Source organism: Carassius gibelio, chromosome B23 (genome assembly GCF_023724105.1).
Source record: "Carassius gibelio isolate Cgi1373 ecotype wild population from Czech Republic chromosome B23, carGib1.2-hapl.c, whole genome shotgun sequence".
Taxonomy (NCBI): Eukaryota; Metazoa; Chordata; class Actinopteri; order Cypriniformes; family Cyprinidae; genus Carassius; species Carassius gibelio.
The window spans coordinates 11,937,615-11,955,356 of record NC_068418.1 but is presented as its reverse complement, the minus strand read 5'-3'; the positions used below and the strand labels follow the sequence as shown (position 1 = coordinate 11,955,356).

The 17,742-nt window shown below is 36.3% G+C and overlaps 1 protein-coding gene across 1 annotated transcript in view; it reads right to left on the bottom strand.

Annotated features, from left to right (window-relative positions):
• oprl1 (opiate receptor-like 1) overlaps positions 1-15,282 on the bottom strand; it is a 51,946-nt gene extending 36,664 nt beyond the window's left edge. The window contains exons 1-2 of the mRNA XM_052593251.1: positions 14,873-15,282; positions 13,643-13,878 (exon numbers count right to left, since the gene is read on the bottom strand). Coding sequence (XP_052449211.1) covers positions 13,643-13,860 — 218 coding nt within the window. The 5' untranslated portion in view covers positions 13,861-13,878; positions 14,873-15,282. The remainder of the gene's footprint in view (positions 1-13,642; positions 13,879-14,872) is intronic.
• Positions 15,283-17,742: the final 2,460 nt, after the last annotated feature.

The following is a 17,742-nucleotide window of genomic DNA, read 5'->3' as shown; positions in this document are numbered from 1 at the left end:
GTAGTTGAAGCTTATAAACCTTTATTACTTTCACACAATTTAATTACTTTTTAGCACCCCCTCTGACCATTAAGCCCCCCCTTAGCACCTCCAAAAAAAAAAAAAAAATAATAATAATAATAATCCTGGAGCCGCCAATGTTACGTGTGATAGTCAGTCAGCATTCAAATAAAATGTATCAAGAATAAATGTTACATAAAGTGCATAATATAAAATAGGCCTACAAGAAAACATTTTTATGCATCCTACAGTCTTATAAGTCCATTAACTGATTATCTTTTCCCCATAATATTTGTATAGTATAATAATTATTATTAGTCTATTATTATTGATAGCATTTTATATTCACTTATATTCATTGTTTGCTTCATTTCGATCTCTTTACTCAAGGTTCTGAATACTTTTATTAATAATAGCCTACTGTAATGCTCGACATGAAAATCAAGCTTTGATTTTTTGCTGGAACACAGTTTAAATTTAACATACGTTTAGTTTTATTTTGGCTTATTAATAAACCATACTTATAAACAATGAAGTGTTTCATTGAGGAATTAATCATTCACGTAGTTTCATTTGGTAATGAAAACACAACAGGCTCATTTATCATTCACCTGACAATTATGCTAATAAAGTTTTGACGTGATGTGATGATAAATAAGCGTTTTGTGTTTTCATGTACACATGAAACCGTGTGAATGATTAATTCCTTAACGTCACACTATTGTATTAATAATTGCGGTCTATTAATTAGCTGAATTAAAATGAAATATATGTTAAATTTATATATATAAATGTATATATATATATATATATATATATAAACAAATATAAATATAACCAATAAAAATAGTCTATTTAATGCACTTTATATAACATTTATTAATGACAAACTTAATTTGAATGCTGATTATCACACATATTAAAGTCCAGTAGCCAAGGCTAATAAAATAATTATATAATGAAATATTTTCTTTAATAATTAAAAGAATACATATTGGAATTCAAAATAAAAAGATTATGAATAAACCTCTGATAACCTCGGGTTGCTACGGATATAATATGATATAATATGATGTTCCCACGAGTTAATATGATGTTCTCACAAATTAATATCTTGTGGCCACAACATGTTCCCACAAGTTATTATGTCATGGCCATGACAAAACTAAGTGAACCAACCAAGTTCCCTCCCGGGCACCGTAATATGCACTTAGACTGATGTAGTTTTCTTTGGTTCTTTTAATTGTGATGATTTTGGCTCACATTTAACAAAAACCCACCAATTCACTATCTCAACAAATTAGAATATGGTGACGTGCCAATCAGCTAATCAACTCAAAACACCTGCAAAGGTTTCCTGATCCTTCAAAATGGTCTCTGGCAATCATTGACACCCTTCATAAGGAGTGTTATTCACAAAAATTAATTGCCAATAAGCTGGCTGTATCTAAGCATGTTAACAGAAAGTTGAGTGGAAGGAAAAAGTGAGGAAGAAAAAGATGCAAAACCAACAGAGAGAACCGCAGTCTCGTGAGGATTGTCAAGCAAACTGGATTCAAGAATTTTAGAGATCTCCACAAGAAATGGACTGAAGCTGGGTTCAAGGCATCAAGAGCCACCACACACAGACGTGTCAAGAATTTGGCTACAGTTGTCGTATTCCTCTATCCACTCCTGTACCACAAACAGGGGCGTAGCAAGCTTTTCAAAAGTGTGGGGGATGGATGTGATTTGTTTATAAACAATAAAAATGATGAATACATTGACAGAGGGGTACAAAATGCAAGGCTTAAAGTTCTCCGGCACTGTGCCGGATTTCCGGCTTGCAGCGTTTGGCTGGAAAAAAAAAAATCCTACATAAAAAAAAAACTAAAAAACTCAGAAAAGGGGAGAAAAAAAAAAAACACAGACACAAAGCTTTTTCTCTGGTGGTCTGATGGCAGCAAACAATAGCTGCGGAACAATCTCCCAATAATAGCAATTAGCATTAGTCTAAAAAACGAAATATAATACCGAAAAACACTCGACATGTCAACAAAACGATAACAGAACATCTTCCCAAACACATATCAAGCTTATTTAAAAACCTCAAAAGCATAAACACTCATTCAAAGTACTTGGAAAAGGGAGATGTAAATAATTTTAACCATAAGTTCCCGCCTCCTCAGCACGAGCTAACCGATAACACCCCAAGAGAGGCGGGACTTAAGGCAGAACAGCCAATCATCAGCCGGTCACACTCAAAGCCGGTGTCATGTTTGAGAGGGAGGGGGGAGGAGGCAGCCGCGGCGAGCGCAGACAGAGCGGCCAGAGAAACGGAGGAGTGACTGTAGTAAGGCGTTTGTGCAAAACTGCGGAAAAACTGCAGAAAAAGTGCGGGTGTCGAACCCTCTCACCGGGAAAAGTGTGGGTGTTAAAACCCCCACATCCCCTACGGGTGCGACGCCCCTGACCACAAACAATGTCAGAGGCGTCTGACCTGGGCTAAGGAGAAGAAGAACTGGACTCTTGCCCAGTGGTCCAAAGTCCTCTTTATAGATGAGAGCAAGTTTTGTATTTCATTCGGAGGAATGGTGTAGAAGCTCATAGCCCAAGTTGCTTGAAATCCAGTGTTAAGTTTCCACAGTCTGTGATGATTTGAGGTGCAATGTCATCTGCTGGTGGAGGTCCATTGTGTTTTTCGAAAACTAAAGTCACTTCACCCAAGAAATTTTAATGCACTTCATGCTTCCTTCTGCTGACCAGCTTTTTGAAGATGCTGATTTCATTTTCCAACATGATTTGGCACCTGTCCACACTGCCAAAAGCACCAAACGTTTGTTAAATGACCATGGTGTTGGTGTGCTTGACTGGCCAGCAAACTCACCAGAGAGAATCTATGGGCTATTGTCAAGAGGAAGATGATAAACAAGAGAACAAACAATGCAGATGAGCTGAAGGCCACTGTCAAAGAAACCTGGGCTTCCATACCACCTCAGCAGTGCCACAAACTGATCACCTCCATGCCACGCCGATTTGAGGCAGTAATTAAAGCAAAAGGAGCCCCTACCAAGAATTGAGTACATGTACAGTAAATTAACATACTTTGTACATCTTTTATTTTATATATATATATACAGTACAGACCAAAAGTTTGGACACACCTTCTAATTCAAAGAGTTTTCTTTATTTTCATGACTATGAAAATTGTAGATTCACACTGAAGGCATCAAAACTATGAATTAACACATGTGGAATTATATACATAACAAAAAAGTGTGAAACAACTGAAAATATGTCATATTCTAGGTTCTTCAAAGTAGCCACCTTTTGCTTTGATTACTGCTTTGCACAGTCTTGGCATTCTCTTGATGAGCTTCAAGAGGAAGTCTTGAAGGAGTTCCCCGAGAGATGCTTAGCACTTGTTGGCCCTTTTGCCTTCAGTCTGCGGTCGAGCTCACCCCTAAACCATCTGGATTGGGTTCAGGTCCGGTGACTGTGGAGGCCAGGTCATCTGGCGCAGCACCCCATCACTCTCCGTCTTGGTCAAAAAGCCCTTGATGCCTTCAGTGTGACTCTACAATTTTCATAGTCAAGAAAATTAAGAAAACTCTTTGAATCAGAAGGTGTGTCCAAACTTTTGGTCTGTACTATATATATATATATATATATATATATATATATATATATATATATATATATATATATATATATATATAAATAAAGTTTGATGTAACAATTATTTGCATTAACATGTGGGGTTTCATCTTCTTAATAAAGTACATAACTAAAGAGTAAGGCCAAAGATAACACATTCTTAGTTACGCAACTAGTCCTTTCATTCCCATCTGTTAAGAGTCATGCTGTTGTCACATCCCTTCATATGATGTGCCACTTTCCCACAATTTGTTCTGTCTGTTTAGTTTTTCTTAGAAGATGACTCAGTGACTTGCCTTTTTTGGCTAAATGACTTTCCACAACATGCTTGGTCATTAAGTGAAATTGTTTCCACCAGGGTGAGCATTACTGTTAAAACCTTCAGAGTCATTACGGATTCCTCTAAATGTTCAACATCAAGCAACCGGCTACATTTCTGATGATCTGTGGAATACGATGAAGCCAAAGAACTAAATATGTGTGTGCTTTCCAACACTGCGATCTCAAAGGATATTATTTTATTCAAGAGATATGATTGAAATATTTAGGCTGAATACTCTGTGTTTGATCTGAGATAGTATTATTTGCCACAAGCAATTCCGGCATTTCTTCTTAGCATTGCGGCTTTGATCACAGCTAATGAATTGTTGTGCATAGGAACTCATGATTCAAATGCACTTACTCAAAGAAGCCTTTTATTTTTTGTAATACACTATGAAGCAGTCAAGCAAAACTAATGCCGTGGGATCAGAATCCCGCCAAAAGTATTGCAGTCACGGATTAAAAATAAATAAATAAATAAATAATAATAATGATAAAAAAGCCTGAAACCAAAATTTAAAAACGCAAGTAAAATTATAAATTATATTGCACAAAGATTTTACACAATGGTCTCAGAACAGAAAATAATAAAGCATCAATCAAATCTTTAAACACATTTAAAATCATATTGCACAAAACTGAAACAATATTGCAAAAATATCTGACTTACACACAAAATCATGTTTTCATTGGTTATATTTTTTGTTAGTTTTTTTTTTTTTTTTTTTTTTCATGACTGCAACCCATTTGGCGGGATTCTGATCCCATACAATAATACAGTTGAGTATGACAGTTAAGATGAAAGCATGTGTGTAACGACACAGTGACCACAGCAATAGAAGAAAGTCACTTACGCATTTTAATTAAGAGGTTGGAATTCTTTGTCAACCTGTGCCTCTAATTAGAACAAAGACAATGAGGTGACAGCAGACAGAGAAAGAGGTCAGACATAAAATTAATTTCATTTTTCTGCACATTGTTTGCACAAAGACTATCATAAGGTGCTGTGAAGCATGCAGTACTATTGTTCTCCATTATAAATAAATGAATTACATCTAGACCTTTTAATCTATAATGTATGAAGCATCCAATTTGCCCAATGGCCAGTCGAAGGATTTCCTATTCAGTGGTCAATTACTCAGGTAACCTTTGCATTTCAATAATGTGATGTCCTGCTTGTTGTTTATATATCTTCAAGTATAACACTGTTACTGTATACTCAAGAGGTCCAGGCTAGAGCCCTGCGCGGGACTGTTTTCTTCATCCCGCTCCCGCCGAATTTCTGACCATTACCGCCCGCTCCCGCAACGTATGTGTTTCACTCCCGCCCACTCCCGCAATATGTATGTCCACTCCCGCCCGCACCCGCAAAACTCTGACAATTTATTCCCGCACAATAATAGAGAAGTTTTTATCAAAAACTTTGCACATAAAAATAGACTGCTTTGCAAAAAAAAATATACATAATATGATAAACTAGGCTACATGAAAAACAGTTTTACAATTATTAGCCAAATGTCGCAGGTATTCTGTTTGAAAAATACAAATAAGAATAAAAACATTCAAACTTAGGCAGTGCTCAATAACACTGGCATCATCACGCCTCTTGACCTAATTAACAAATGGCAACGAGGGGCTGTGCTCAAAAAACAACACTAATAAATAACATTAGCTTCTTTTCTACATCATCTATTGACATCTTCTCCATCATGTCGCTAGGCAACCTCCCTATCCCGTGGTGTATTTTTTAGCCGCCCATTCCCGCCTGCAGCAAAATTCAAACCGCCCGCTCCCGCGAGATTTGCGTTGGGTCCCGCGGGACCCGGCGGGACTCAAACCCAATGCAGCCCTCTAGTCCAGGCATACGTGCATGAATGTGTTTAAGCCCTATAGCATCACTGAAGTAGTAAAGTCCAGGGCAGAGATAACACAAGAAGGTGATATCAGCTGCTGTGCGCTCTGCTCTGTTTACACTGGATTAAAGTGAGGAATAATTCACTTAATCATGAAATTCACATTGACCCTCATGCTCTAAACCAGTATGAAGTTTAAAGAATGTCTTTGACCTTCATTTTCCATTCAGATATTTAGTAAATCTGGACTACAATTAAAAAATAGGGGTCAGTAAGATTTTTTTTTATTTTTTTTTTTATAAGTCTCTTACTCTCACCAAAGCTGCATTTATTTGATTACATTATTCTTGAATGAAATGTTACTATTTTTAATATATTTTAAAATGCATTTTCTTCCTGTGATAGGACAGATGAATTATCAGCATCATTGCTCCAGTCTTCAATGTCACATGATCCTTCAGAAATATATATATAATATATAATAATATATTAATAATTTTAATATGTTATTGTTATCAATGTATATAAAAAGCTTTGTTCAAAAGGTTCAAACTAACATTCATTCAGAATATGCATTTTTCATAAATCAAGTGTTTACGGTCACTTTTGATTGCTCTTTCTGAATTAAAGTGTTAATCTGTTAAACATATTTTTTTCCCAAACATTTGAATGGTCTCTAATGTATAATATATTATCATGTTATTAAACTGTTATGTCCATTCTTTGTTACTGAAAGGAAAACAAACAAGTGTATTTTTGAACATTTTCTTCATATTTTCAGTAAATGATTAAATATTTATTTTAACTATCCCTTTAAGACCCACTGCTCTCACCAGTGTAAATGCAGTTTAACATTATTAATCTGGTAAGCCTTGAATCAACTATGAGCACAACCTTATGTTCTGAATATTCAGTCTAATTCAACTGACAGTAGTGGCATTGATGGCCTCTCAAGTCAAGCTTCAAAAGAATTCCCTGAACTGACAAATTCCCTGAACTGAATTAATGTAGATCAAATTGAAATTACATGTCTGTACTGTATATTAAATCACATTGAAATGACATATCTGCATTGAAAATGGACTTAATAAATGCACCATTAAGTCCATGACTGATCATAGCTCATGAGATTTTTTTTAAATCTGTGGTGGTTTTGTGTTTTAGTTAAATGCCACCTATTATGGAATATCCACTTTTACATGGTGTTTGGTCATAAATGTGTGTTGGTAGTGTGTAAACACAATCATAAACACAATCATTGTGTAATCACAATGATAAAAATCCACGCACTCCTCATTTTTTATCCCCATTTAAACCAAGTCAGTCTCAATATGCTCACTGTGGCATCACACCACATAGGGCGGGGCCACAGGGGTTGATTGACAGCCCTCCGTTGCTATGGTTTCCTTTTTCAAGGTAATGCACCTCAAAATCTACCTAAATACGTGTATCACAACTGATCTGTGCCATACTTGTGAGATTAGTTTGCTCCATTCGTAGCACAAGATTTGTTCGGTAGTGCAGTTGCGCAGCTCGGTCAATTGATCTGCGCAAATGGCAGGTCAGCGCAACACAAGCTCTGTAACACCGCATTTTTGTTCCACTTACAGTGCATTTGGCTTCCCATATGTACAGCTAAACACCGATTCTCTCGCTCTCAGTCATGCAATACAGAGAGACGTACTGTATACGCGATGCCCTCCTCTAGAGACCGCATGGGAATATACAGCTCATTTTCATTTAAAGCGATACACTCTAAATCAGCTTCTTCTTTTTTATTTAAACACGCCTCAAAAGCGACATTTTCCAGCTTTTATAATAAATGCTCTGTTAGGTATTTTGAGCTGAAATTTCACAGACACATTCTGGGGACACCCAAGACCAATATAACATATTGTAAAAGAGGCATAGGTGCCCTTTAACTGAGCAGACCACACTTTATGTGAGCACACACTGCAGTCTTTTAGAGTCTCACAGAAAAGCCTTTTATTTAATACCTCCCTGAGAACTAAAAGGCCTTTTTCACTTTTCTTTTATGTATGCCTGATCATATATGAAACACACATGTAAGTTATCATCAGTCACACTCTGCATGCCCTAATATTCCGGCTACTGTCTAGTGATTTTGCAAGCCCTGCTAATTTGCTGATAACAATTTCATTACATCAACTTTAATAAGGGTAAAGGGCTAATAGCATAAATCTGAATATAAACTGATAAATAATGAGCCAATGAAGTTGGACACCCTGAGTCACTGGCACACTATGCACCCATGCATAAACAAATAAAAGCTCTGATGTCCAATGTTGGATACAGACAAAAGCCATTTCTGAAATAGTCAAAGGACAGTAAAATACATTCAACCTGAGATCTGCACAGGCTAAATAAACAACAACAACAACAACAACAAAAATCAATCATGCTTTCAGTGAAACACTATATGGGTGTATATGGTGAAACGGCATCTTATAATAAATGGAAGCCAGTCATAAAGTGAAGTAATTACACTAAAATTATTTTACACAGAAGGCCCAAAATAAAAATCGACATCAGTCACAAAAGCATCACTACAGCCAAACAGAATTTACGCTGAATTTAGGGCATGGCAGGGCAGTGCTGACGCTGTTATGCAGTTTCATATTCATTCTTCCTTGTAATGTACTGTCTTGAGTCCAGTGAGAGAGGATGAATTCATTACAGCTCCAATATTGATCTGGCAGGACCCAGCTGAGCCAACTGGAAGAGAACTCTCTCCAAATGCCCATAAACACACCTTTACCTCAAAGCTTTTCCAATGAGCTCAGAGCTGGACTGACAGACAGAGTACAAGCACACAGGTGGATGTACATAGAGATGCATGAATAGACAGACTAACCAAGGAAAGGATGGATGAACAGACATGCATGGATATGCATGGATAAACAAGCACATGAATAGATGGACAAACGAACAGGAAGATGGACATATGAATGGATTGCACAATAGATAGCCAACCAATGGATGCATGTACAGACAGATATAAGAATGGACAGATATATATATTATGGATATATGTATGCACCTAGATAGACAGATAACCCATGGACAGATGGATGGATGGATGGATGTATAGACGAATGGATGCACAGATGAAAGAATGGAAGGATGGATATATTGAAGTACCGAGACAGACAACCTAAAATGAATGGATCTCTGGAAAAATGAATAGAAAAATAGAAAAATAGCTGGGTTGATGGGCAGAAAGGTGAACGGGTGGCCAGACAGACAGGCAAATGGAAGAATATAAAAAAAGAAATGGAAGTATGGATGGATAGACAGTCAAGAAGAAGAATGGTCAGCGAGACAAATGCATAGTTGGATGGATGGATAGGGTAACATCTTCCATCGTTTAAATTTAATCATCCCTTACACCAAGGAACTCATGAAATAACCAGCCATCCAGTTATTTCCTCAAACATCTGACACTTCAATCTGTTTTAACAGTAAAAAAACACTAGTCAATGTAATCAGACAACCTAGACACAAACAGAAATAAAACTCATGGAAATTCCTCAAGTATTTTTTGGAACGACTGCTTTTAGAGAGTGAATTGACTCAGCATTTAGACCAGAACAACACAAACTGATTAGAATGATGCATATACGGTTTCATCCTGCCAGTGGGTCGATGCTTCTGATTGGCTGAGATTAGTGAAAGCGCTGCTCTGGCAGGAAAACTCTTCTCTTAAAGAGGGAAAGAACAGCACGGCAGAAGTAAATCGCTTACATCCACATTCCTACACACCAACACATGATTGATTCACATGACAGAGTGTGAAAGGAGGAGACAAAACAATACATTATGAGAGAATGAACAGAGAGAGAAAATGCCACAACCTTCACAGCTGAAATCATCAACGGCACTCATCCAAGCAAAAGCAGTGATACATCATACATCAGATACACTTTCCCTCAGTGAGGGAAGGACAGTAAACACATTTGTGGCCTCCACGCATGCTGCCAGATGGAGAAGGTGGGTGAGCTGGGCCTGAGTGGGTGACGGCCTAAAAACTCATCATAGAATAAGAAAACCTAGGCTGTCCGATAACTAATCCCTGGTACATTACTATGCACCATGTGCGGTAAAATAACATTATGGGACAACCAGACACAACCAGATGGACAGTTCAGGCCACATCTGTATACAAAACCAAAATGAAGCTGCCTTCTTGAGGAGATTTATTTATTTGTCATATGTGAAACATAAAAGATTATAATTTGAAGAATGTTTGTAACCAAACCATTTTGGTAGCTGTTAACTTCCACTGTATCGAAAACATTAAGACATCTCTCAAAGTATCTTCTTTTATGTTCCACAGAAACAAGAAATTCATACAGGTTTGAAACAATACGATGGTGAGTAAATGATGACAGAGTAATCATTCTTTTGAGAACTATCCCTCATGACGGGGCTGAAATCCACTTTGGCATAACATATTGTTACTTTACTGCCTACAATATATCCCACAATCCTATTGTGTGCTCATGATTAAAAGAATAAAAATGGCATCTGATAAAGTGGTTGAAAGAAGTAAAAGATTTAAAAATGTATATCTCCTAACATGGTTTGGCATGCGCTGAGACTTAAATATGACAAAGTATCTGTAACATGGTTTGCTGTAAATAACACATAAAACAAACAGGGTTCAGCTAATATATGTTTCTGTTGAAGGATGCGCATTCTGGCTTCCCAGACATTACAACAACAGCGATGAGAAAAAAAAAAAAAAAAAAAAAAAAAAAAGCAATTCACTCTTGTTCAACGCGAATGCTGTATGCTGGAATATGAACAGTCATTTATTCCGTCATCACCCGGGTGCCGATAGTGCATGCGCACAGGTAAGACCTGAACATCACACATTAATATGTTTTTAAACTAATTTAAGCTTTACCATTTTAAAACATTTAAGTTTCTCAAGTTTGTGCGTGTAGTGAGAATATTTGTGCATGCGCTCATCCAAAGCGTGCAAAACCACGCCTCAGAACGTGTGCAAATATAAAGCTCTCTCTGAAGTATTTTGTGTAAATGGACAAATTCACACAAATGTCAAATGGCTGTCTTGGTAAGTAATCTATAGCAGAAATAGCCAGATTAGTGCATTCTCTTAAAGTGACAGTCTTTATATCAATCGAACAGCAACAACAAAGAAATCACTCACTGCTCAACTGAAAAGATTTTGTAACTTTATCTTTAAATTTATACAATCTAAATTTATAAAAAAATATCTTTAATTTATACAATCCAATATGCAATGCTGTTTTACATTTGATTACTTTATTCAATTTCTGTACCTAAAAACTAATGCTAGACCTACCTATAAAAAACAACCTGAAAATCACTGTTTATTTTTTGTATCTTTACTATTGTATTTATTTGTGCTGTTGCAATAATATGCTGTTGCATATTATTATTATATATATATATATATACCAAAAATATATATATATTATTATATATATATATATATACCAAAAATATATATATATATATATATATATATATATATATATATATATATATATATATATATATATATATATATATACACTCTTAAAATAAAGGTTCCAGCAGGTATAACATAGTAAAGCCAATTTAGGTTCCCCAAATAACATTTTGGTAAAAAAGATCTTAAAATACCTTGTACGTGTGTGTGTGTGTGTGTGAAGAACATTCTAAAACCTTTATTTTAAGAGTGTATCTGCTCTTAAATAATCACTTAGCTCATTTGAATTTGTTTTAGATCATAACACGTGACCACATGCAGCCCTAAAATGCAGACTGGAACCAGATTTCTTAAAAGGTGTCTTCATAGAAAACGCCGCCTGTTAATGCACTGACTGGGCAGTGAAACAGCAAAGCAGCTGCCTTTGGATTTGGACACCACCTAAATGTCTGAAGCCAATCGGTATTAAATTGGCTACATATGTGACCTTGCCATGAAATCCAAAGGACTGTGGGTGGATTTATCTGTATTCTGTCTGTTTATCTTGCAGTGTGTTGGCTAACATTATAAATATCGGAGCCCATATTGAAATGATATTGGCAAACAAGTATTAACATGTTGAAACCATCAATAATAATTAATTAAAACTAGTTTCTGGCATCTACAGTATAAACCCAAATCAAAAACTGTAATAAACTGTGAAGGAGTGATGCAAAAAAAAAAGTCTTTGTACTCCCAGATGGTTCATGAGATGAGAAAATGGGGTAAACAGGAAAGCCCAGAATTGGGACAAAATGCCATGATTAGTTATGGTACAAGTAGCTTTCACTCGTACAGTGAAACTCCAGAACCAAATTACGGTACATACATTTTGTAAAACAACACAGGAATGGAGAGCGAAAGGAGTGAGGTAAGAGATGAGGTAATTGAGAGAAAGCATGCAAACAGACAGAAAGAGTGAGGAAGGAAGGTTAAAATTTATTTAACATTTCTAGGTCCAGCGAGCTGTCGATAGTGATCAAAGCCTGCTGGGTATGATGGTTGTGCATTGGGGGTCTCAGATGTAGTAAAGTGTGGGTTAAATATGGTCTGCTGACTCTCAATTTCTTTAAAGGGTTAAATATATATATATATATAAATTGACCTTCAGGTCAAAAGGAGATATTATGAAAACCATTTTTATCCATACAATGAAAGGCAATGGGCTCCAAAATAATACTAAGACCCCACTGACTTTCACAGTATGGACCAAAATGTTGGTGTTGTGCACTAATCCTACAGGTGGATCACAACATTTCAAACTTTTATCTGAGACAAAGCAACATTTGAAAATCAGGCAAATATAAAAAAAAAAACTGCTTAGTTAATGGCTATAATAAAGGAAAGAACTACAATAACATGAAGCACTGCAAATGTCATAATAATTACGGTGAAAGATAAAAATAATTACTAACAGTTGTTGACTGTGTCGACAGAAACTATATATGTTAAGTCTATTGCAAAATATACATATATACTGTATACACTAGTTTTAAAGTATTTTCACAGTTAGATCAATTTTGTTGCTCCATGGGTGTGTGTGGAGTACTTTTGGTGCACTCTGATCACTGCGACTCTGATTGGTGGCATTTTCTGTACAAAATCATGGGTAATGTATTTTTTTAAACCACTAAATCCACTATTAACATAGCATGGTTATTTTAAAAACAAACTGAAATAATGCACACAGCTGGGCTCAAGTAAATCATATACCATTGATTAACAACCTCAGAGCTCACAACATGTCTTTCTTTAATGGATTATCAGAAAATCTATTTCCAGATGGTGTTTTTCCATCAGAAACCTGACTGAAAATTATACAGGTTTGGGCAGAATTTAAATTTTGGGGTGTACGGTTCCTTTGACACCTCTTAAAGGTACAGTACATAATTTGTGAAACATTAGTGGCACCAAGATTTCCTTGTCAAACAAGAAGTCCTGCCCCATATCTATGCCATTGGTTGAGTCGTAGTATGACAATAAAAGGAAAGATAAAAAAGAATAGAAAAAAGAATGACCACTTTGAGTACTGAACTGCCCACCGCAGCAAATAGACCATGTGGTCTGCTGTCAGAATGCAGAGGTTTTTTCTCATGGCTCTCAAATAATCTGTACAGTGTACCATTACCAAATCCATAACCAACATCTCATACATTCTCATACAGAAAGCCTTTGATATATATATATATATATATATATATATATATATATATATATATTATTTTTATTTATTTTTTTTGACCCTTAAGACTGGTTTTGTGGTACAAGGTCACATATATAAAGTTCCATCCTGCTTTGACCTGATGCTTACCTGATGATGACGTACATGACCAAGCAGTTTCCCACCAGCCCCACCACGCAGACGATCATGTAGACCACTGCTATAGTGATCTTGACGCCCCTTGGGAAGAAGTTGTCAGTCTCGTTGAAGGCGCTGTAGTTGTTCTTGAACAGGGACTCATTGTACAGATGAGTGTCTGGGAAGTGTCTGAGATCAGCAAAGCCGGTGGAATCATCTGGGGACTCCATGACTGCAGCTATTGGAGACTAAAAACATAAACATAAAAATGCTTAGTGAAGCACACTCTCAATGCTGTCTATCTATGATTAACATATTATTATTTTTTTATTAATTTAATTAATTTGAATTAAAATACAAATAAAAAAAAGTTTACACTTTTAAGATGTCCTTGTTATTTATGAATTTATACATGTATAAAAACATACAGTGTTAAAAACGTACACTTACTACAGTGTTAGGATTTGTAATTGTTTTAGGGTTAGTTTCATGTAATTAAAAATTATTTAAAATAATGTTGGTTCTTTAGAATTGTCATTTTGGATTTGGTCTTCTATATATAAATGTATACAAAAATATGCAATTTTCATATTTGAAAAAGTTTGTTCGCCAAATTGAAGTCAGTCTAGTGTTACCAATATGTAGGCAGCCATTTTGTTGTCATGTGACACGACAACAAACCACTCAAGTTTTATGATATTTTGAAATATTGAAACAATAATAATAATAATAATAATAATAATAATAATAATAAACAAACTGTTATGTCAGGTCAAATGGAGTAACGTTTTATATTAATACATGAAAAAAAAACTTTATTTATTTTTATATATGATTTATTTTTATATATTTATACATGACTTGAAGATTGTTTGAAATTGTTTTTTTTTTTTTTTTTTTAAACCAACAAGAACACAAAGATAACATTACCATGGTCTTGAAACTTGTGTTTTATATTATGTATTTTAAAGATGTCACGTTTGTATATGTGACAACATTTGTGTTCACTGAACCAAACAGATTTCGCTACAGTTGATGAGCTCGATGTGATATGCGAAGCGCATGGTGAACCATCTACTGTACTGTCAACAGTTTGCGCATGAGATACATCACACAGTTTGGCCATACAGAAAGCAACCCAAACATGCCAAATTCCCGGTAACGTTGACAGCGGACCAAACAAAAGTAGACACTCATTTAAATATCATCGCTTGAGGAGGGTTGAAATAGAGCAGCACATACCGCTGTTTGAAGAAATCCCGTGTGATCTCTTATGCGTCCGACTCCTGCAAGCACGCGAGGAATTCTTGTTTTCGCTATTCTTTCTGTTTTAAGCAGTCTCAGAGCTCTGTTTCCAACAGCACACAGATACTCACATCACTGTGTATCTCAGGCAAAAGAAAACATTTTTTCCCCCCTTTTTTTTCTTTTTTTCTGAGCGAGCGCAGTGGGAGGGGGTTGTGCGCTAAAGCACTTGCTTGTTGTTGCGAATCTTCAGCAGCGACTTACATCTCCAGTAGGTCTCTCTCTCTCTCTCTCTCTCTCTCTCTCTCTCTCTCTCTCTCTCTCTCTCTCTCTCTCTCTCTCTCTCTCTCTCTCCTTCTCTCTCTCTCTCTCTCTCTCTCTCTCTCTCTCTCTCTCTCTCTCTCTCTCTCTCTCTCCTGGCACGCGCTAACCCAGACGCTGATTACGCAGCGGTGGCGCGCGCATGCAGGTGTCCGTGAGACGCGCGCGCGCGCGTCTGGACAGGTGTCTTGTGCTGGAGAATCCACTATTATTTAGAACATTTATGTTATTTGTTAAATATTAGCAATTACATAAAAATAGTGCAGTCATGGCCAAAAGTTTCGATAAGATCTTCAATTCACAATTCACATCGTTTCTAGATTATTGTGTAGAGTGATCAGATGCATATTAAATAATTGCTAAAAGCTAAATTGTTGTTATAATTTACTTTTCACAAAAATAAAATAATACATAAAATAATAAATAAATAAATAAATAAATAAATAAATAAATAAATCACTTTTTTTTTTTTTTTTTTATCCAGACAGAAACTGGCACAAAATGACCAGCTAACATTAATTGACTAATCATATCACCAGCACATGTGAAAGTGTGAGTACTGTTCAGGTCATTTCACTATCATACTTAATAGATTGTAAGAGCAGACTATTTTCTATAAAAAAAAAAGTGAAAGTTGTGACATTTGCCAAGTATGGTAACCCATACTTGGAATTGGTGCTCTGCATTTAACACAACACATCCAAATGCACACACAGCAGTGAGAAGTGAACAGACACCCAGGGCAGTGGGCAGCTATAGATCCAGCGCCCAGGGAGCAACTGGGGGTTCAATGCCTTGCTCAAGGGAACTTCAGCCAAGGATACTGAGGGTTGAAGAGAGCATTGTTCATTCACTCTCCCCTACCTACAACTCCTGCCAGCACTGAGACTCAACCCGGCAACCTTCGGAAACTAATCCAGGTCTCTAACCATTAGGCCACAGTTGCCCAGCTGCCTGAAGGAAAGACGCGCTTCCAGTCATTGTGTTCTTGTTAGCAATGGTAAACATAATCTCCAGAAAAAAAAAAAAAAATCGCTTTGCATCAAAATGGCCTCACATGCAAATAAATTGCTACAAAGAATATTGCACCTGAAGAAAAAACACATTTACTGGATCAAGAACTTCAAGTAGAGAGGTTCCACTGCAGTGAAGAAGTTTTCAGGACATCTCAGAGTGCCCAGCAAGCACCAGGACCATCTCCTCCTGAGGACTCAGTTACAAGATCGTGTCTCGAGCAGTGCAGAGCTTGCCCAGGAACGGTAGCAGGTTGGAACATCTTGAGATCATCCATGTGTGGGGTTGCTTTTCAACAAAGGGAGTGGGCTCTCTCATGATTCTGACTAAAAGCACTGCCATGAATAAAGAATGGTACTGTATCAAAACGTCTTGCAAGAGCGACTTCTTCCAACCATTCATGAGCAATTTGGTGATGATCCATGCCTTTTCCAGCAGGATGGAGCACAATGTCACAAAGTAAGAGTGATAAAGATGTGGTTGAATATCATCACATTGAAATTTTGGATCTGTGGCAAGGCAACTCCACGGATCTCAAAGTTATTTAGTTTATTATGTTCTTAAACTACATATGTTTATGTAGTTTAATTCATGTTTACTGCATTAATATGGTGTAATGTGTTTTACACTTATCTTCCATTGTATCACCTGTTTGGTTATCAGTACATTTCACAGTAACAAACAAGGCACTTTGTGGTTCTGGAACCCTTTTAGCAAGCACAGCTGCCAATTTTTACTATGCATTTAACTTAAAGTATATTATAGGACCATTGAAAATAACATACTAAAGACAAAAGGAATATAACACGTTAAAAAGCTTAAGATAAATGGTCAATTGCAAAATTGCAAAACCTAAAATATACATTTTGACTTTTGAGTGTATACTTAAATACATTTTAAGCTAAAATCTTGACGCAGACAAATAATGTCAATGTGTCAACCATTTTAACATGACAGGCTCTTAGAAATACGATGTGCTTCTCTGATGTCATGTTTTTATACTTGTTGGTGAACAGATTTTATGTATAAGTCATCAATGTTGTTTGAATTATTTGCAGGATGCAGACGATTTTGCATGCAGATTTATTTTGTCAGCCGTTAAGAAGTGTAAGAATGCTTTCTCAGCTGAATGTCAGTGACGTTGTACTGTATGAGCTGCTCTTAAATGTTTCAGCAGCTTTAATGGGAGTATAAATGGGAGCATTGGCTACAGGGGGAGCTCATGCTCAGGTATCAGCAGTCCAGTGATAAATCACAGTGAACTTTGACAACATGTCACAATCATCAATCACATAAACCTTGGCTGATGCTTGTTTTTATGCCTGAAAGAAACATGAGTTGGAGGCTAAGAGTACTTGGTGCATTAATGTGATCTCATTAACATTTTGCTCCATGAATTTTATGCTCTCCTAAGCAGTTTCTTGCACTCAGGGCCTAGTTGAGTTAAAGAAATATGCAACGTGCTATATATTAATAGACAGGAATGTCTAAGAGAGCAGTGAAATGTTACAATTTAACATGCTTTATTCCGG